The 17,566-nt window shown below is 35.5% G+C and overlaps 1 protein-coding gene across 3 annotated transcripts in view; it reads left to right on the top strand.

Moving 5' to 3' along the window:
- TM2D1 (TM2 domain containing 1) overlaps nt 1–17,566 on the top strand; it is a gene marked incomplete at its 5' end in the record, with an annotated part of 54,969 nt that overhangs the window by 33,041 nt on the left and 4,362 nt on the right. The window contains 2 exons of one of the 3 annotated variants that reach the window (XM_082834091.1): nt 4,560–4,633; nt 17,174–17,303. In XM_082834091.1, the coding sequence (XP_082690217.1) occupies nt 4,560–4,633; nt 17,174–17,284 (185 nt within the window). In that variant the 3' untranslated portion in view covers nt 17,285–17,303. Of the gene's footprint in view, nt 1–4,559; nt 4,634–4,991; nt 7,140–13,847; nt 14,026–17,173; nt 17,304–17,566 lie in introns of those variants that run through there. The other 2 variants (XM_082834093.1, XM_082834092.1) reach the window with 2 other exon arrangements.

A 17,566-nucleotide genomic window follows, 5' to 3' on the forward strand; every position in this document is an offset into this window, starting at 1 on the left:
GAAGCCCTGAATTTGTGTACTTTTAAATGTAAAGTTTAAGTTACTGAAGTATAAATGAAGTACACTAAAAACATGAGGTTTATTAATGTCATCTGGCAGCAGAATCTTTTTGGAAAAATATATCTACAATAGTAATGGTTCAAGATAAAAATGGATCCTTCTTGATTGGAAACATTGTTAATTGGAATTTGAACACAATCTCTAAAATCTAAATATAATATTTCTTTCCACAATAAGATAAGTAAATAGGGTCTGTACAAAGAGCCCTAACAAATTTTTACTTGGACAAAAAAGTCAGTCTACTTTTGGTAGTTCACTAATACCTCCCCAACTTTTAAAAACTGGTATTGGTGCTCAAAATAATGAAATCTGTAAGAGTAACGGTTTGCATTGTTTTTTGCCGAAAGCTTGGCCTCTGTGCACCGGTGCCAAATTGAATCTCGGAGACAGAGTTTTGGGTGAAGTAGAAAAGAATAGCTTTATTGCTTTGCCAGCCAAAGGGGGACACAGTGGGCTCCTGCAGTAGAAAACTATGTGTCCCAACCCAGGAGGATTTGATGAGGTGTTTTATAGCAATAGTTCGAGGGTGGGGTTGCTGACAAGATTAGGGTGTGTACAGGGCCTGCACTTCTCTAATCTGGTCTCAGATAATCTTGATGGGCTTCTCTGGTTCCTGGCCTCAGGTAGTTTCTTGGCTGCTCCTCCCTTGATTAGCAGCTGTTTGATTCTGCCCTTTGGAACTCAGAGAAGGTCATGGAGACTGGATCCTCTTCCCTACAAACAAGAAAACGGGGGACAGAAAGACTTCTGTGCCCAGGGGCCCCACAGGGTTCTGATCGTTTTCAGTTTTAATAAATGCTGTTTAGAATGTATGCTACTTTGTGTTTTTCAAGTTGCTCAGTGTTTGTTTACAAATAAGATAATTTACTATTGATATATTTTATTCCTTCAGTAGCCATATTGAGTAGGCACAGAAATGACACAACCCTGACTTCAAGTTGCTTGTGGAAGGAAGGATATAGGGGAAGTCAGACAAATAAATATATAATAAATCATACCATGGGATATGTGCTCTGCTGAAAGTTAAGGGCAGGGTGCTAGGGAGCATCTAGGGATGGCATTAAATTCATCCTGGGAGCATTAGAGAAAACTTTCCAGAAGTTTTAAGAAAGACTATTAGAAGTTAGCTAGGGGGCTTCCCTGGTGGCGCAGTGGTTGAGAGTCCGCCTGCCGATGCGGGGGACACGGGTTCGTGTCCCGGTCCGGGAAGATCCCACATGCCGCGGAGCGGCTGGGCCCATGAGCCATGGCCACTGAGCCTGCGCGTCTGGAGTCTGTGCTCCGCAACGGGAGAGGCCGCAGCAGTGAGAGGCCCAAAAAGAGTTAGCTAGATGATTGGGAATAGTGGGGGGCAGCAGAGGAGGCAAGGCAGAAGACAGCATAGCACATATAAATGCAGGTATGAGAGCACAGCCCATTGGAAGAGAACTTCAGGTAGTTTGACTGTAACACAGACAGAAGGAATTTGCAAGAGGAGGCTAGGTTAGATGATGCTACTGTAAATGATGTGGGTTTATGCTGTATAAATTTCTCAATTATAATAATAATTGTAATATAGTAGAAATAGTGGTAGCACAAGTAGCAGCTGGGCTAACATTTATCATATGTTTGCCATGTACCATGTACTATTCTAAGTTTTTACTTTGACTCATTATCTCTTAAAGTGCACATATTTAAAATGTACAGTTTTATAAGTTAGACATGTATACACCTGTGAAACAACCACCATGATCAAGATAATGACCATATCTGTCACTCCCCAAAGTGTCCTCATGCCTATTTGTAATCCCTGCCTCTTGGCCCTCCTTGTCCTGCTTTTTCCCAAGCAAGCACTCACCTGCTTTCCATCATTGATTAGTTTGCAGATTCCTTAAATGCTTAAATATCATCTTGGATCTGTTCTATAGTTTCTGAAAAGTGTTACTCCAGGAGTAGGTAAAATTTACCAAAGTTCCAAATACATGTATCTAACATTTTATCTAATATTTATCTAATTTATCTAATATTTTATCTGAACAGGAACCTATCGTGTTCAATCTTCTGAAACATCCTTACAGAAGGGGTTTAGCAACTGAATATCTAGACTTTAATTGACTCACATCTTTCTCTGTTTTGTGTGTTATCGTTACTTTGCCAATAAATATACTTCTATATCATTGTTTTAAAATGACTTCATGGTATTTTCTCCTATTGTTAGGTCTATCTTAATTTCTTGAGACAATTTCTCCCTGTTAGATACTTAGATTGTTTCTAATTTTTTGATAGTCTTACAGCAGATATTTATTAAACTCTGACTTTCTGTCACGTACTGTTCCAGGAATTGACTTGAATAAGACAGATAAGAACCCTGCCTTTAAGAGTTTACATGGCATAGGAAGAAAGAGAATGAATGAACAAACCAATGAATGATTTCTGATCAGCACCATGACGGAAATAAATAGGGGAGATGTGATAACAGTGCTGGGGCTGCTACGGGGAGCAGCATGCTGGGTTACAAAGACTTCTCTGAAGAAGTAGCCTGAGATGAGAAGAGCTACAGGAAGAACGTCACTGGAAGATGGGATGACAAGGGCAAAGGCTCTGACATGGTTACATTTTTTTCATGGAGTAGCAGTTCATTAAAGACAAACTTTTTTTGACCATTCTTAATATTCTTTTTGTAAACAAGTTGAAGGAAGGGAAACTCTGTGGTATTTCCAAAATGCTTTGTGAAGAGGGATACATTTCAGAAATAAAATAAGTGAGTGAATGGATATAGTACATATACTGAGTGAGTGGATAAAGTTCCTTGGGCAACTATAGTAAAATGCAATGAATGAAAAAAATAATTAAAGGAGTTGTTATGTAAGATAGTGGATAAAAAGTTAGGGGTCTTTAGGAGACAGAAAAGCTGAGAAAATTTATCTATTCAACAAATATTGAGCATCTACCATGTGCCAGGCAATGTTGTAGGTAATAAGGACACAGAATTGAACAAGACATATAAAAGACCCTCCCCTAACAGGGCTTCCATGAGACAGATAGTAAACAATATAAAATATTAGGTAGGTAATAAGTATTTTGAAGAAAACTAAGTGCATAATTTTATATAGTATCTATATTTTAAGTTTTAATATCATTTCCAACATGTATTATCGCAGTACTTAAAACATTGTTCTACTGTATATCTAATACTAATAAGGGGTGGTGGGGTGGGTGGAAATCATCTAATTTACCTACATATTTCAGTCTTTTTTATGTATTTCCAAATGTGTGCAAGAGGTGATCTCATCCAGTCTTACAATTTTAGCTGATATATATTTGTAGTTGATGCTTAGAGCTACCCTTTCACGAACAGTCTTGCTTCATACCATTTTTATATCTCAAATGGGATATCTGGAAAGCAGCTCAAGTTTAAATATAGAAGAGAGATTACTCATCCCACCCCCACCCCCAATCTGCCTCTTCTCATTTCATCATTATATTTTTGTGTTATATCATTGTATATGTCCTAGATTCTATGCTCTATTATCATCTATTTTAGTACCTTAACTTTAAGGTTGGAACCAAGGACAGGTGTATATAGCTCACAGAATTGTTGATTTTGACTATTGGGCTAATAAAAAACATAAGATGCTTAGGGAAAAAGTACAGTATAGGATAACTTCAAGATACTTGGGTTACTGATAGAATTTTGCTGTTTAACTACAAGATCAGTGTTTTTTTCTGATTATTTTTTCTGTGCCTTGACAGTCTGTCTATTTGAACTTTCTACTGTAAATGCATATTAAAATTTGGATCCATAATGTATTAAGTCTAAATAAATAAATAAGGATTTTAAGACTAAAAGATGTTCTGTAACTCTGGTGTAATGAGATTTAAAGATTTATTTTCTTAGAAGTTTTGTAAGATTACAAAACTTTTCTCTTAAGTTTTGTAAGATTACATTGAGTTTTTATTTCAGTTCTTATTATTTAAGTGAATTAATTTTTTTTGGCTTTTCTATGTAGAGGGCCCTTTAAACTTTTCTCATATTTTTAGGTGAAGATTTGATTTTTTTTTAATAGTGTTTATTTTTACTTGTTGACAGTTTGCTTTATTTATTTATTTATTTATGGCTGTGTTGGGTCTTCGTCTCTGTGTGAGGGCTTTCTCTAGTTGTGGCAAGCGGGGGCTGCTCTTCATCGCGGTGCGCGGGCTTCTCACTATCGCGGCCTCTCTTGTTGCAGAGCACGGGCTCCAGACACGCAGGCTCAGTAGTTGTGGCTCATGGGCCTAGTGCCCTGCGGCATGTGGGATCTTCCAGACCAGGGCTCGAACCCGCGTCCCCTGCATTGGCAGGCAGATTCTCAACCACTGTGCCACCAGGGAAGCCCAAGATTTGATTTTTTTTAAGTGTTATTTTTATATTGTCGATATAAAGCATTTGTGTTATATATAATGGTTTATTGGGAAATGGAAAAGTTTATTAATATTTATAAGACTTTCCAGGTTGTAAATGACTTTACCTTCTTTTCTAGGTTTGTTAAAGTTTTGCACTGTAGGATTTTGTGGAATTGGGAGCCTAATTGATTTCATTCTTATTTCAATGCAGGTAAGTTAGTTTCAATCTAGAAGATGAACTACTTTTACATTCAAATTTGCATTCTGTGATATGTATGTTAGAAAGCAGTTAGGAATGCTTTTTCAATGTTTCTTCAGATGCTAGATCTAAAGGATCACGGCCATGTTTTCAAGTTGCATTTCCCAACCTGTGCCAATTAGCAGTTCTAAAAGACATAAGAGCTTCATTAACAAGGATTCTGTGCTCTAATATGATTTGTAAATGTGAGTTCAGCTGAGTTATAGAGATTTCTTTACTGGAGAACTCAGAATCTTTATAGTTTGTATTATGAATCTCTAAGTGGGACTGAGGTTATATTTCAGGCTTATTGTTTCTTTTCCTGTTACAGCCACATTGTCAATTACTATAATAGGATACTGATGGGAATCTGATATTTACATATGAATATGTGGAGGCAGAAACAAGATTTTTTTGCACTGGACAGGTACTCTATACTAGCGTTCTCTTGGTTGCAAATTGTAGAAACTGAAATGCAGCTAGCTTAAGCCAAAAAGAGAAAAGGAATTTCTGGGCACTCTGTGGAAAATCTAGGAGAGGGGCTGGTCTCAGGCAAGACCCAATTCATATAATCAAATGATGTGTTCAGGACTCTCCTGCTCTTCATCTCTGCTTCTCTGTGTTAGCCTCATTTTCTCCTGCTGCAGTGGTTTGTGAAATGCTCTTCTTACGCGTTTAAAAGTGCCACCAGATGTTTTCTATTAAATTATACTGAACTGGTTGTGGTTAACTCATGAGGATTCTTAAAGAGATGAATTTATCACAACAAATGTCACAAAACAGCATTTCAGTAAGCATTTATGGAGCACCTAATGTCTTCAGTAAATGTGTCAGTATGTATTTAGATTATCATCAGTTTTGCTCTTCTTTCTCAGACAGTATTTCCACTCCTCAATTCTGTCTGCTTGATGTTATCCTTATGCTTTAAAAGAAAGTCAAAATCTAGATTTTTGGTAACATACTGTGAGGAGGGGACCATACTGTGAGGAGGAGGCAACATATGGACCAATAAGATATCAGAATTAAACAAGGAAAATATTTGGTTTTAAAGTTGGAATTTTCCTGTCTTTATTCATAAACATATGCCTAACCAAATATCCTGCCTTCTCTGACTGTGGTACAGGCAAGCAGGCATGAAGAGGCTAAGGTACTTGTGCACATATGCTTGGAAATGGGTTTCTCTGAGGATCCAAGGAATTTAATGTATTATTGGGATTCTTTGAGATATACAGAATTCCACATCTTTAAAACCCAACCATTTCGTTAATATTTCACACTACGTTCTTTCTTTGATGATGTCAGTGCTTTGTAGCTTTATTTATGTCAAATTACAGAGCTTATTTGATTCAGCCACTATTTTCTAGTACATGTATACCTAAACTTTTCAGAACTAATAGTTCTTAAAGATCTAGAATTGAGACTATTATATCAACAAATTATTGAGGTAGAATTAGAATGTTTGAATTTCTACAGTATATTTCCCTAAATAAGACATTTTAATAGGGATGGCTACCTTAGACTGCTTTCAGATTAGGGGAAAAATAAATCATTTTTCAAAAGTAGCCAAATAAGACATGTATCCTTATTCTACATGTTGTTTAATATACTTAACATGTGATGTTGACTACATTAATTTTAGAGAATTTTTTTCGGCCAAATAAGTTTTTACTATAAATATCATAAACTATGTTAATATTTTTGTCCTAAATATATTTTTCAATTTCTCATAAACCTTTTACATTCTATCATCTTTTTGTTTATTCTTCTTTCCTTACTCATTCTCTCCATCCCCAGTTTTTTTTTCTTTTTGCCATTAAATATTATTCCCCAGTGAGTTGCAATGTTTTTCTTTTGGGCTGTGATCCCAGAAACATATTGTGCATGAACTCAAGACCTATAAAAACATACTTTGCTTCACAGTGTTTATAACAAAAATCCAGGAAAATCCTCTTTAAAAAAATAGGCCTAGTTATTTCTTTTATATATATATATATATATATATATTTTTTTTTTTTTTTTTTTTTTTAACGGTACACGGGCCTCTCACTGTTGTGGCCTCTCCTGTTGCGGAGCACAGGCTCCGGACGCGCAGGCCCAGCGGCCATGGCTCCCGGGACCAGCCGCTCCGCGGCATGTGGGATCTTCCCGGACCGGGGCACGAACCCATGTTCCCTGCATCGGCAGGCGGACTCTCAACCACTGTGCCACCAGGAAAGCCCCTATAATTTTTTTCTAAATTTATTTATTTGTTCTTTTTGTTTTGTTTTGTTTTGGCTGCATTGGGTCTTTGTTGCTTCGCCGAGCTTTCTCTAGTTGTGGTGAGCAGGGACTGCTCTTCATTGCGGTGCATGGCTTCTCATCGTCTTGGCTTCTCTTATTGCGGAGCACGGGCTCTAGAGCGCAGGCTCAGTAGTTGTGGCGCACGGGCTTAGTTGCTCCACGGCATGTGGGATCTTCCTGGACTAGGGCTCGAATCCATGTCCCCTGCATTGACAGGCGGATTCTTAACCACTGCTCCACCAGGGAAGCTGTAGTTATTTCATCTTTGAACTGAAACAATATAAAGTGTAACACATATATTACTAAAGTAAGTAAGCTTTAAATGTAGCTATATTTACTAAAAACACTTTCATGAATTTATCTGTTAGTAAACTTTTGAAGTTTCTTCTGTTTGTTTTTTGTTCTTAAAAAATATGCGGATGGCACTGTGTGAATGAATGGTATAAAACAATACATAGAATTAATTCTTTTGTGTATTCAACAAAATCTAAATCAGTGATGCATGGATAGCATACAGTTTTTCAATCATAGGCAACCATTGTATATAACTATATATAGTTGCTGTATATATAGTTATTCATAAGGCAGGTCTGAAGATTTTAAAATACTCATTGTTTTGTGCTTATATTTATATATATCATGAAGGATAGATTAGATAATTTGGTCTTTTATCAGAAAAAATATGAGAATATTTGATTTCATTTAAATCTCTTTTCTCACTCACACAATGAATAGTTTTAATTATACCAAAACAATTGATGTGTATTCCACCAACAAAAAGGAAAGAAAATTGATTGTGTTCAGTGGAGACAAGACAGCCACAAATCAGAAACATGAAGATGGGTATGGGGAAAATGGAAATATGCATTGGAATGTAGAAAGTTTTTGGAGGAAGTATGCCAGGGTTCTTCGTGACAATTTTAAAAAATTCTATGCATTGTGGAAGAAATTACTTTTATTTTCATTCCTATTAACATTGCAGACACAACATTGTAAAACAACTATACCCCAATTTAAAAAAAAAAATTGCAGAGTAGATTCCTTAAAGAACTAATAACTATATAAGCAGCAAAATACACAAAGCAATGTAATCTCCAAGACATTTTTTAAATTTTATAAATAAATTTATTAAATATCTCATTAGTTTGGCATTTAATATATGTAACTCATTTTAGCCCTGGGTTATATACTGCTTTTGTATTTTTTTTTAACTTTTACACACCAGGTTTGATTTTTCACACATAAATTTCTTGAGAAAAAAAGATTTTTATTAATCTCCTGTAGCACTAATAGTATGCTCAACATAGAGTATGCTCTCAAAATTTTGCTGATTTAAGCTGAATGCAGTATACCTTGTGAAAAGTGTGGCTTTGTGCCAATTACAGGGAAGGTGAGAGGCTGAAAATCATAGTTTAAAAAAAATGATTGCTCTTCTTTAGGGCTTTAAAGTTCTAAATTTCGTGGGTCACTTGAGAGGTAATGAACAAAAATAAAAGTTGGTATGATAAAGTAGAAATAGGTATAAGTTGGGGTCCTTGCCCTAAAGGAACTTAGAATTTTACCCTCCCCAAAGTGGTGTGAGAATAACATCCCACTTATAATCAGAAATATGTCCTTTGGAACTGCAAGCTGAAAATAAAAAGTTATCTTGATTTTATCTTGTTTAAATTCTTGAATTTTACTAAAAATTTTAAAAGCCTAGGCTTTTCAGTTTAGAGCATAAATAAGGCTCAGGTTAATAGGTTCACTTCTGTGTAAGCCAGTTTGTTTTGTCAAAGGCATATCCTATGCCCTTGCTCCGTGAAATACATGCCATTGATCAAAAGTACTAAACATGTAATCACCCTAAATCTATTTCCATTACTGGAAAAGTTGGTCAAAGTCCTTGATAGTTCACTAGGTGTAGGACAGCAATATATAAAAACTAGATATCAAGTCTTTCAAATAGTTCTCTGTATTATTTATTTAACCCTGGTGTGATTTACTGGGGAAATGAACTGGAAAACGGAGGGGAATGATAATTTGGGTAGTCTCTGCTTTGTCACATCATCTCAATTAAGTATCAGTAGATTTCACTTAGTTCACTTACCTGTGGGCAGATTTTTATTTAGTGAATTAAAAGAATGTTCAAAAAACAAAGTAGTCCTGAAACTGAGCCCAGCGCTGTGTTTTCCTGAGGAGATATGATGCTGAATCCTATTCATTTCTTGAGGAATGATGTTTATATCGGTCATTAAGGATTAATACTAACCAGTCTTTAAATCAAATGAAGTCAGGGGATCTGAATGTGTAACTTCTGGCATTGTGTGGGAATTTTGGTGCTTAATTAAAATGTGACAAATTAGATGTTTTTAATGGTTTTATGTTAAAATTAACGACATACAGAAGTCAGCTCTGGACACAAACATGTAATTTGACTTTTAAGAGAATATGAATTTACTTCTTTGGGGAACTGGGATGGACACAGGTTGCATCATTATCCTCTAATTGGAGGCAGCTGTGTCATTTTACTTTTTACCAAGTCTTCAGGAGATATGATCTTGCATTCTTTTTAATTTAATATTTGCATTCTTTATATGAAGAAACTCATAAGTGGATTAGATAGAAAAACGGTACATTGATAGAGTTGCATAAAATGTTAGCTTTTGCCCTTCACTCCTGAATTCATTCATAACGTTTTAAATGTATAAGATATTTGAGTTACTTAAGCAGTCTGACTTCAACAACAAGGCAGTGCCAGTAAATGAGGGATCACATCTGTTGATAAAGTTTAGGTGTTAAAGTAGTTACTGGTAACCATCTTTTTTCCTTTAATTTATTGTTACTAGAGTGATACTTAAATATATACAAACAAAAATACATTTTCCACTAACAAAATCAAAAGTTTATATATTACAAACGAAACTACAACACTGTTAAAGTTCAAATAAGGTAAGCTCTTTTTTGTGTGGTAAAGTATATATACAATACAAAGTTTGCCATTTTAACCTTTTTTAAGTATACAGTTCATTGGCATTAATTACATTCAGAATGTTGTGCAGCTGTCACCACTACTTCGAAAACTTTTTCATCACCCAAAACAGAAACGCTGTACCAATTAGGCAGTAACTCCCTATTTTGCTCTCCCCCAGTCCCTGGTAACCTCTAATCTACTCTGTCCTGAAGAATTTGCCTACTTTATAGATATTTCATATAGTTGGAATCGTACAATATTTGTCTTTTTATGTCTGGTTTATTTCACTTTGCATAATGTTTTCAAGGTTCATTGATATTGTGGCATGTTTCAGAATTTCATTCCTTTTTATGGATGAATAATAATGTTCCACTGTATGTATGTACCACGTTTCTTTTATCCATTCATCTGTTGATGGACACTTGGGCTGTTTGCCCGTTTTGGCTATTGTTAATAATGCTGCTATGAATATTTGTGTATAAGTATCTGTTTAAGCCCCTGTTCAATTCTTTGGGGTATGTATCTAGGAGAAGAAAACTTTTACAGAAAGCTAATTGAAGAAAATATTTTCATGACCTTAGATGGGTTAAGTCTTCTTAACCAAGATCTCAAAAACATAAACCATAAAGGAAAAAAAAATCATTGAATTTGATACATTAAAATTAAGAAATTCTTTTCTAAAAAGAATATCATAGACCAAGTTAACAGTTAATAGACTGAGTTAAAGAATACTAGCAACCGGAATTGATATGTGGAATATACAAATCAACAAGAAAATGATAGGGAACTTAATAGTTAAATGAGCGCCATAAACTAAAGATGATTCACAAAATCACCCAAATAACTAATGTGTAAATAAAGAGATACTTCTGGGCACTTACCCCAAAATACTCATACTCCTGTCCACAAGGGGACATTGTACAAATATGTCTCTTATAGCACTGTTTGTGGTAGCAGGAAGTTGGAATTAACCTAGATGTGTACACTAATTGGAGAATGGATGTATCTTCTGTAACACTAGGCAACAATTACAGGCACTTTCCTAGATGTACATACAGCTACATGGAAATGTCTTAAAATCTTAGTGTACTGTGAAAATCGTTTGAAATTGAACAAGATCCACAACAGTATCACTTGGATAAATTTAAAATGCATATTTATTCAAAGAACATCACATGTTTTTCAAGAATAAATATGTTTCCAAGTCATATACCCAGTTAAGTATATGCCCATTATTTGTGTGGTGCCTGTGGGTGGGTGAGTGGGATTATGGAGAATTATAGTGGAGATCCAAGATTAAGAACAGGAAAACAGGAAATTTGATGATCACTGCTTAACATTCTTGACTTTAATGTGTACTTCTAAAGTTTTCTGATTTACTTTTCTTGCTATAGACTTTGCACCTATAGAAAAGCCTACTCCTTTAAGTAAACAATTCAAGATTTTTTGCATTTAGGCTGCAAATAAAATTTCATGGTGAAAACAATCAGAAATGACAGGAAAGGAGAAATTAAATTTCACCCAGTTCCTCCAAACCACCACCAACCATCTTCACAGAACAAAGGTGTGGTAGGACAAAAGATACGTCAAATCCCTGGAACCTGTGAATATTATCTTACTTGGAAAAAGGGTCTTTGCAGATGTGATTAAATTAAGTATCTTGATATGAAGAGATTATTCTAGATTATCTGGACAGGGCCCTAAATCCAATGACAAGTATCCTTATAGGAGACAAAAGATTAGACACAAACACCCACACAGAAAACAAGGTGGTGTGAAGACAAAGGCAGAGATTGGGGTGATGTGGCCATAAGCCAAGCAATGCCAAAGGAGCACCTTAGAATGGATTCTCCCCTAGAGTCTCTGTAGGTCATACGACTGCACTGATAACCTTGATTCTAGACTTCTGGCATCCAAAACTGTGAGAGTAATTTTCTAGTTTTAATCCACTAAATTTGCGGTAATTTGTTACAGTAGCTGCAGGAAACTAATGTAGACAAATATGAAGTTGTTTTCTTGTGGTTTTAGGGCTTCTCACACAAGAGATGTTGACACCCTTTGTACAAAATAGCTTCCCACAATGTAGTGGCCCTCCTGTTTTCCCTCTTGAAAACCTGTAGTAACCTCTTGGTCCATTAATTGTTAAGTGGTCTTACTTTTCCCAATAGATTTCAAAAAATCTGCCCTAGCTTATCAAACAAATACTTCATGCTATAGAATTTGGCTTCAGGCTATTTTGTAGGAGAGAAATAAACACATAATTTTAGGTTTCATACTCTATTGTCAATGAACAAGTGGACATAGGCATATTTAACTGAGTAAAATATTTCTCAGTATGAGATATTTTTTAAAATTTGTAGTTTTATATTTAACAGTACAGTAATATACTTGTAATAATTTATATATCGTATATTAACGCATATATGTGGAACCTAGAAAAATGGTACAGATGAACCAGTTTGCAGGGCAGAAATAGAGACACAGATGTAGAGAACAAACATATGGACACCAATGGGAGAAAGTGGGGGGAGTGGGGGTGGTGGTGTGATGAATTGGGAGACTGGGATTGACATGTATACACTGATGTATATAAAATTGATGACTAATAACCTGCTGTATAAAAAACAAATAAAATAAAATTTAAAAATAAATAAAGTAATTTATAACTGGCACTGTATTATACATAAGTGTATAATATAGATGCTTAAAAACAGGTTTAATTTTTAATTTTGGTGAGGGAATATGGACTTAAATAATTGAAACCTTTACAGCTGATAGTTTTCTTAAAAATTAAGTAAGGAGAGCAGTTTCTTCTTTGCTGGGATAGTTGATAGAAAAGGATGTTGACAATACCTTGTAGAGTTGTTTGCATTTAAATATCAGTCAAACAAGATATAAAATTTTAAAAGTACCATACAGATTCGTTTATTCTATTCCTCAATTTACAGCTAAGAAAAATGGAGATCCAGAGAGGATTAATCCTACAACTAGTTATCGACAGTTTTCTCTTCAAGATTTCCTTTCTGTCTAATGCTTTACCACACTGACTTAATTTGGTTGTCTTTGGAGCAGGTCTTCAAATTGTTTTAGCAGAAAATAGCAACTAGTGCTATGCTTTGGTGATCTGGCAGTGGTGTGTAGGAGGCATTGAAGACAAGTGCATTATCTGGAGTTTTGGCTATGAGTAACAGAAACCTCAATTTAAATTGGCTTTAATAACGTGATAGTTTATTATATTATATACCAAGAATCTGGAGATATGGTAGTTCTAAGATTTGTTAATTTAGAGCTTAAAGACAAAGTGAAAGATCCAAATTCATTATTCCCTCCTTCCCTTCCTTCTCTCCCTCCTTTCTTCCCTTCTTCCTTCCTTCTCTTTGCCATCTTCAGTTCCTTTGGTTAGCACCACTTGCTATGTAGTTACTTTCAGAGGCGGAAAAACATCTCTTTTTCTCTCACACATATCTTCTTAAAAGCAGATAAGCCTCCTATTGAACTTGTCTCATAGATTATTATCTCATTGGTGATTGATTACATGCTCAGGCTGAACCAAACCCGTGGAAAGAGGATGGAATTACCACCATAGAACTAGGTGTTGAGGAGCCAGAATTACATAATTTGAGGGGAAAGAAATGCTGTAATAAGATTGCTAAATTAGATACAAAATTGGATCATGTATTGATAGGTAATTAAACTATAATCTTTGGGGCTATTTTCTCTACAGGACAGGGGAAACAAGACTAAAAGGACACTGTATCATTTTTCTATATGTTAACTGGTAATGTGACAAGATTGTAAATCATCTGGGTCCTAATCAATTTTTAGTTAAATAGTTCTGTTTCCTGAGAGTCAAATGAGCTGCAGGTGGGCTTATTAGAAATGCATGATATTAAAAGGCCATCCAATCTTATATTTTCCTTATTTCCAACTTCTGAATACTTTTTTTTTCAACAGGGATAAGTGAGATTGTCAGAGGAGATGGCATAGGAAGAAAAAAATAATAGGACAAAAGGCCCAGTTCCAATCTGTGCACATATTCCAAATTAGGCAAGTTTTTACCATATGACTTAACTTACTTCTACTGGCTGGGCTTTCCTTTTTCTTTGTTTCCTTTATATGGTCTCAAAACATGTAAATTCTAGTTATCCATTCTTTTCTTTCTTTGCTTAATACTCATAGTAGTTTCGTCTGTGACGTTACCATTAAAAAGGTTTTAATTTATACTTAAATTCATAAATAACATTCATAAATGCCAAGACAAAGCAATTTGATCTTCGGAGGAAATCCCCAAGTGCGTGACAGCACCTAGCATGGTATCTAGAACGTAAGTGCTTTGTAAGTGTTATTTGAACATTAACATTTATAGTTCACTAGAATAAACTCCCTGTTGGCAGATTGTATCTTATTCCCTGTTCTGTGTATAATGCCTAGCACAGTGCATAGACTGTAGGAATTAAGTATTTGTTGAATAGTTTTTAAAACCAAATTTATTTTTAAAGTGAAGAATGCGCTACAGCAGTGTTCTTCAAACTCTGGTTGCATAACCCCTAAAAGAAAATTTTTTTTAATCCCTACCCTTTGCATGTTTTAAGTTGACATTTAAGTTTTGTCATAAGTTTAAATAGTTGCAAAGGATATAATTTCTAGTTTGCAAATATTGACATATTTAAATAAAACTGTTACATCAATTTTAAAATGTATCCAACAGAGTATAAATACCATAGAATTTAAAATATTGACTTTAAAAACACATGAATGAACCCTTCACTATTATAATTTTTACATTGTTTCTTTTTCTCCTTGAATTTTTATTTCTATTCCCATTCTCCAACAGAATTTTACCCCAATATGTTTCTTTTAATCTTTTTTAAAATTTAATTTAATTTATATTTGGCTGTGTTGGGTCTTTGTTGCTGCACGCGGGCTTTCTCTAGTTGCGGCGAGCGGGGGCTACTCTTCGTTGCGGTGCGCGGGCTTCTCATTGCGGTGGCTTCTCTTGTTGCGGAGCACAGGCTCTAGGTGCACGGGCTTCAGTAGTTGTGGCATGAGGGCTCAGTAGTTGTGGCTTGCGGGCTTAGTTGCTCCGTGCCATGTGAGATCCTCCCGGACCAGGGCTCGAACCCATGTCCCCTGCATTGGCAGGTGGATTCCTAACCACTGCACCACCAGGGAAGTACCCCCAATATGGTTTTTTTTTTGTTTTTTTTTTTTTGGTTCTTCATTGTTCTACTCGGTATATCATACACTTTAAATTTTATTAGTATTGCCTCTACTGAAATTTTCACAAACTCATACAAAATATAAATTTCCTTAAAATCATCTATTTTTATCATTAAAATAACCTCTCTACAATGTCTTGAGATGTTCAATACCATGAGAGTTGCTCAACCAAGAGCAAAGAATCAAATAACCTCTCTTCTGTTAGAATGCAACATGGCCAGTCGACTGGTTTCCTATGTCAGGTCTTCTTTAGAAAAAAAAAATGATGAATGTTAGCTTATTTTAAATATAATTTCAGGGCATAGTTTTGCTACACATTATTCTATTCAAGTTGAAGAAAGAAGAAACTTTAAATAGAAGTAACCCAGATTTTAAACAATGCACATTCATTACATACAAATTAGAAATATATTTCTGTTTTTTTTTTTTTTTTTTTTGCGGTACGCGAGCCTCTCACTGTTGTGGCCTCTCCCGTTGCGGAGCACAGGCTCTGGACACGTAGGCTCAGCGGCCATGGCCCTCGGGCCCAGCCGCTCCGCGGCATGTGGGATCCTCCCGGACCGGGGCACGAACCTGTGTCCCCTGCATTGGCAGGCGGACTCTCAACCACTGCGCCACCAGGGAAGCCCCTTCTTTTGTTTTTTTTTTTTAACATCTTTACTGGAGTATAATTGCTTTACAATGGTGTGTTAATTTCTGCTTTAAAACAAAGTGAATCTGTTATACATATACATATGTCCCCATATCTCTTCCCCCTTGCGTCTCCCTCCCTCCCTCCCACCCTCCTTACCCCCAATATGTTTTTATGCTTGAAAATCTTCTACTGATCATATCATTCATTAAAATATTAAAAAATGTTCCGTGATTTCTGGATTGAGTTGTCATTATAATTACTGATATACAGTTGATCAAAATAGCATAAACATGTTACAAATATTAGCAAATTATTTTTAAGCTAAAAGTAAAATTTTACTAGGGCTGCATCTTTTGAACAAGATGTGACAGAGCATATTTTTGGACTCTTGATTAAAAGAGATTTTCTGAAATCCAATATTTTGAATTATCCCCTTCTTTGACACATCAGAGACTTTTATACCTCATGGCAATGTGCCATCATAAGATTCAGGGTGTGCCTTACTGTAGGTATGCTTTACTGTTGTCAAGTTGGAGAAGGGACCACAGTGAAAGCAAAGAAGTGGGCAGGGGACCTAGCATGCTGCTTTTAAGCCTAGTGTGGTATCAGGTGGATCAGTTTTACAAAGAGTATTTACTTGAATTAAGGATCTCAAAATGAATTCCCTTGAAACTATCTGGGTCTACATATACCTTAGTAAATCCTTGTGTACCCCTAAAGCTACAGTGTGAAGATTATTATCTTAAAGGATAATAGAGAGATCATGTTAAGTGAATTGTCACAAATGTGATTAAATGGACAAGATTATTGTGATTAGCTGTGATTAGCATGGATGAGCTTTTTTTTTTTTTAAATCTCTTCCTTTTCCATTCCATGTGGTTCTGGTAGGACTGTCAGTCATCCTGTCTCATCTCCCAGAGGGATCCTGGCCTGGCCAATATTAATCCTGTTACCCTGGATTCAGTAATTTGTTCTGCAACAGGTGTAAAAACCAAGCAGATCAATGAATGTTCTTCCCTGAAATTGTTATATAAACACTGAGGAAGAAAATTTAACTTTCTTTCTGTTGGGAGCTACTGAGCTGCGAAGATGTGTATCTGCAACTGTTGGCAACCAATTGAGGGTGCCTGTCTGTAGAAGGAAGGCAGGCAGAGCTACACGAAGAGGCAGGGCTGCCAAACCAAGGGCCTTGTGGGGCATGGAGTTTCAGTCGTTGAGGCCCTTAGTTCTGCAGCCCTCTTGATTCTGTGAGCTTCCCCAGTGTGCTTTTCAGCTACATGAGCCACAATTACTTTTTTTTGCTTGAGTTAGAGTTGTATTTCTGGTGCTACTGAAATAATTGTATTAACACCTAAGAAAAGTAAACTCAAAGTATTTTTAAAGTATCTTTTGTAAAATGGGTAATTTGGAAAATTTTCTCTTCTAGATTGTTGGACCTTCAGATGGAAGTAGTTACATTATAGATTATTATGGAACCAGACTTACAAGACTGAGTATTACCAATGAGACATTTAGAAAAACGCAGTTATATCCATGAATATTGTTTAAAAGAAACAGTAAGTGATACGTATATGTAATCTTAATTATAGTATATTATCTGTATAGAATTATAATTTGAGAACCAGGGGAAATTTAAGAGATCATCTAGTATTGTAAACCTGTCTTTTTGCTTATCAGGAAAGGCAGGTCTCTAATCTTTTTTTATTGTTTTTTAAAATTTTTATTGGAGTATAGTTGCTTTACAATGTTATGTTAGTTTCTACTGTACAACACAGTGAATCAGCTATACATATACATATATCCCCTCTTTTTTGGATTT

This window comes from Leucopleurus acutus (genome assembly GCF_964270905.1).
Source record: "Leucopleurus acutus genome assembly, chromosome: 2".
In the NCBI taxonomy this organism is placed as follows: domain Eukaryota; kingdom Metazoa; phylum Chordata; class Mammalia; order Artiodactyla; family Delphinidae; genus Leucopleurus; species Leucopleurus acutus.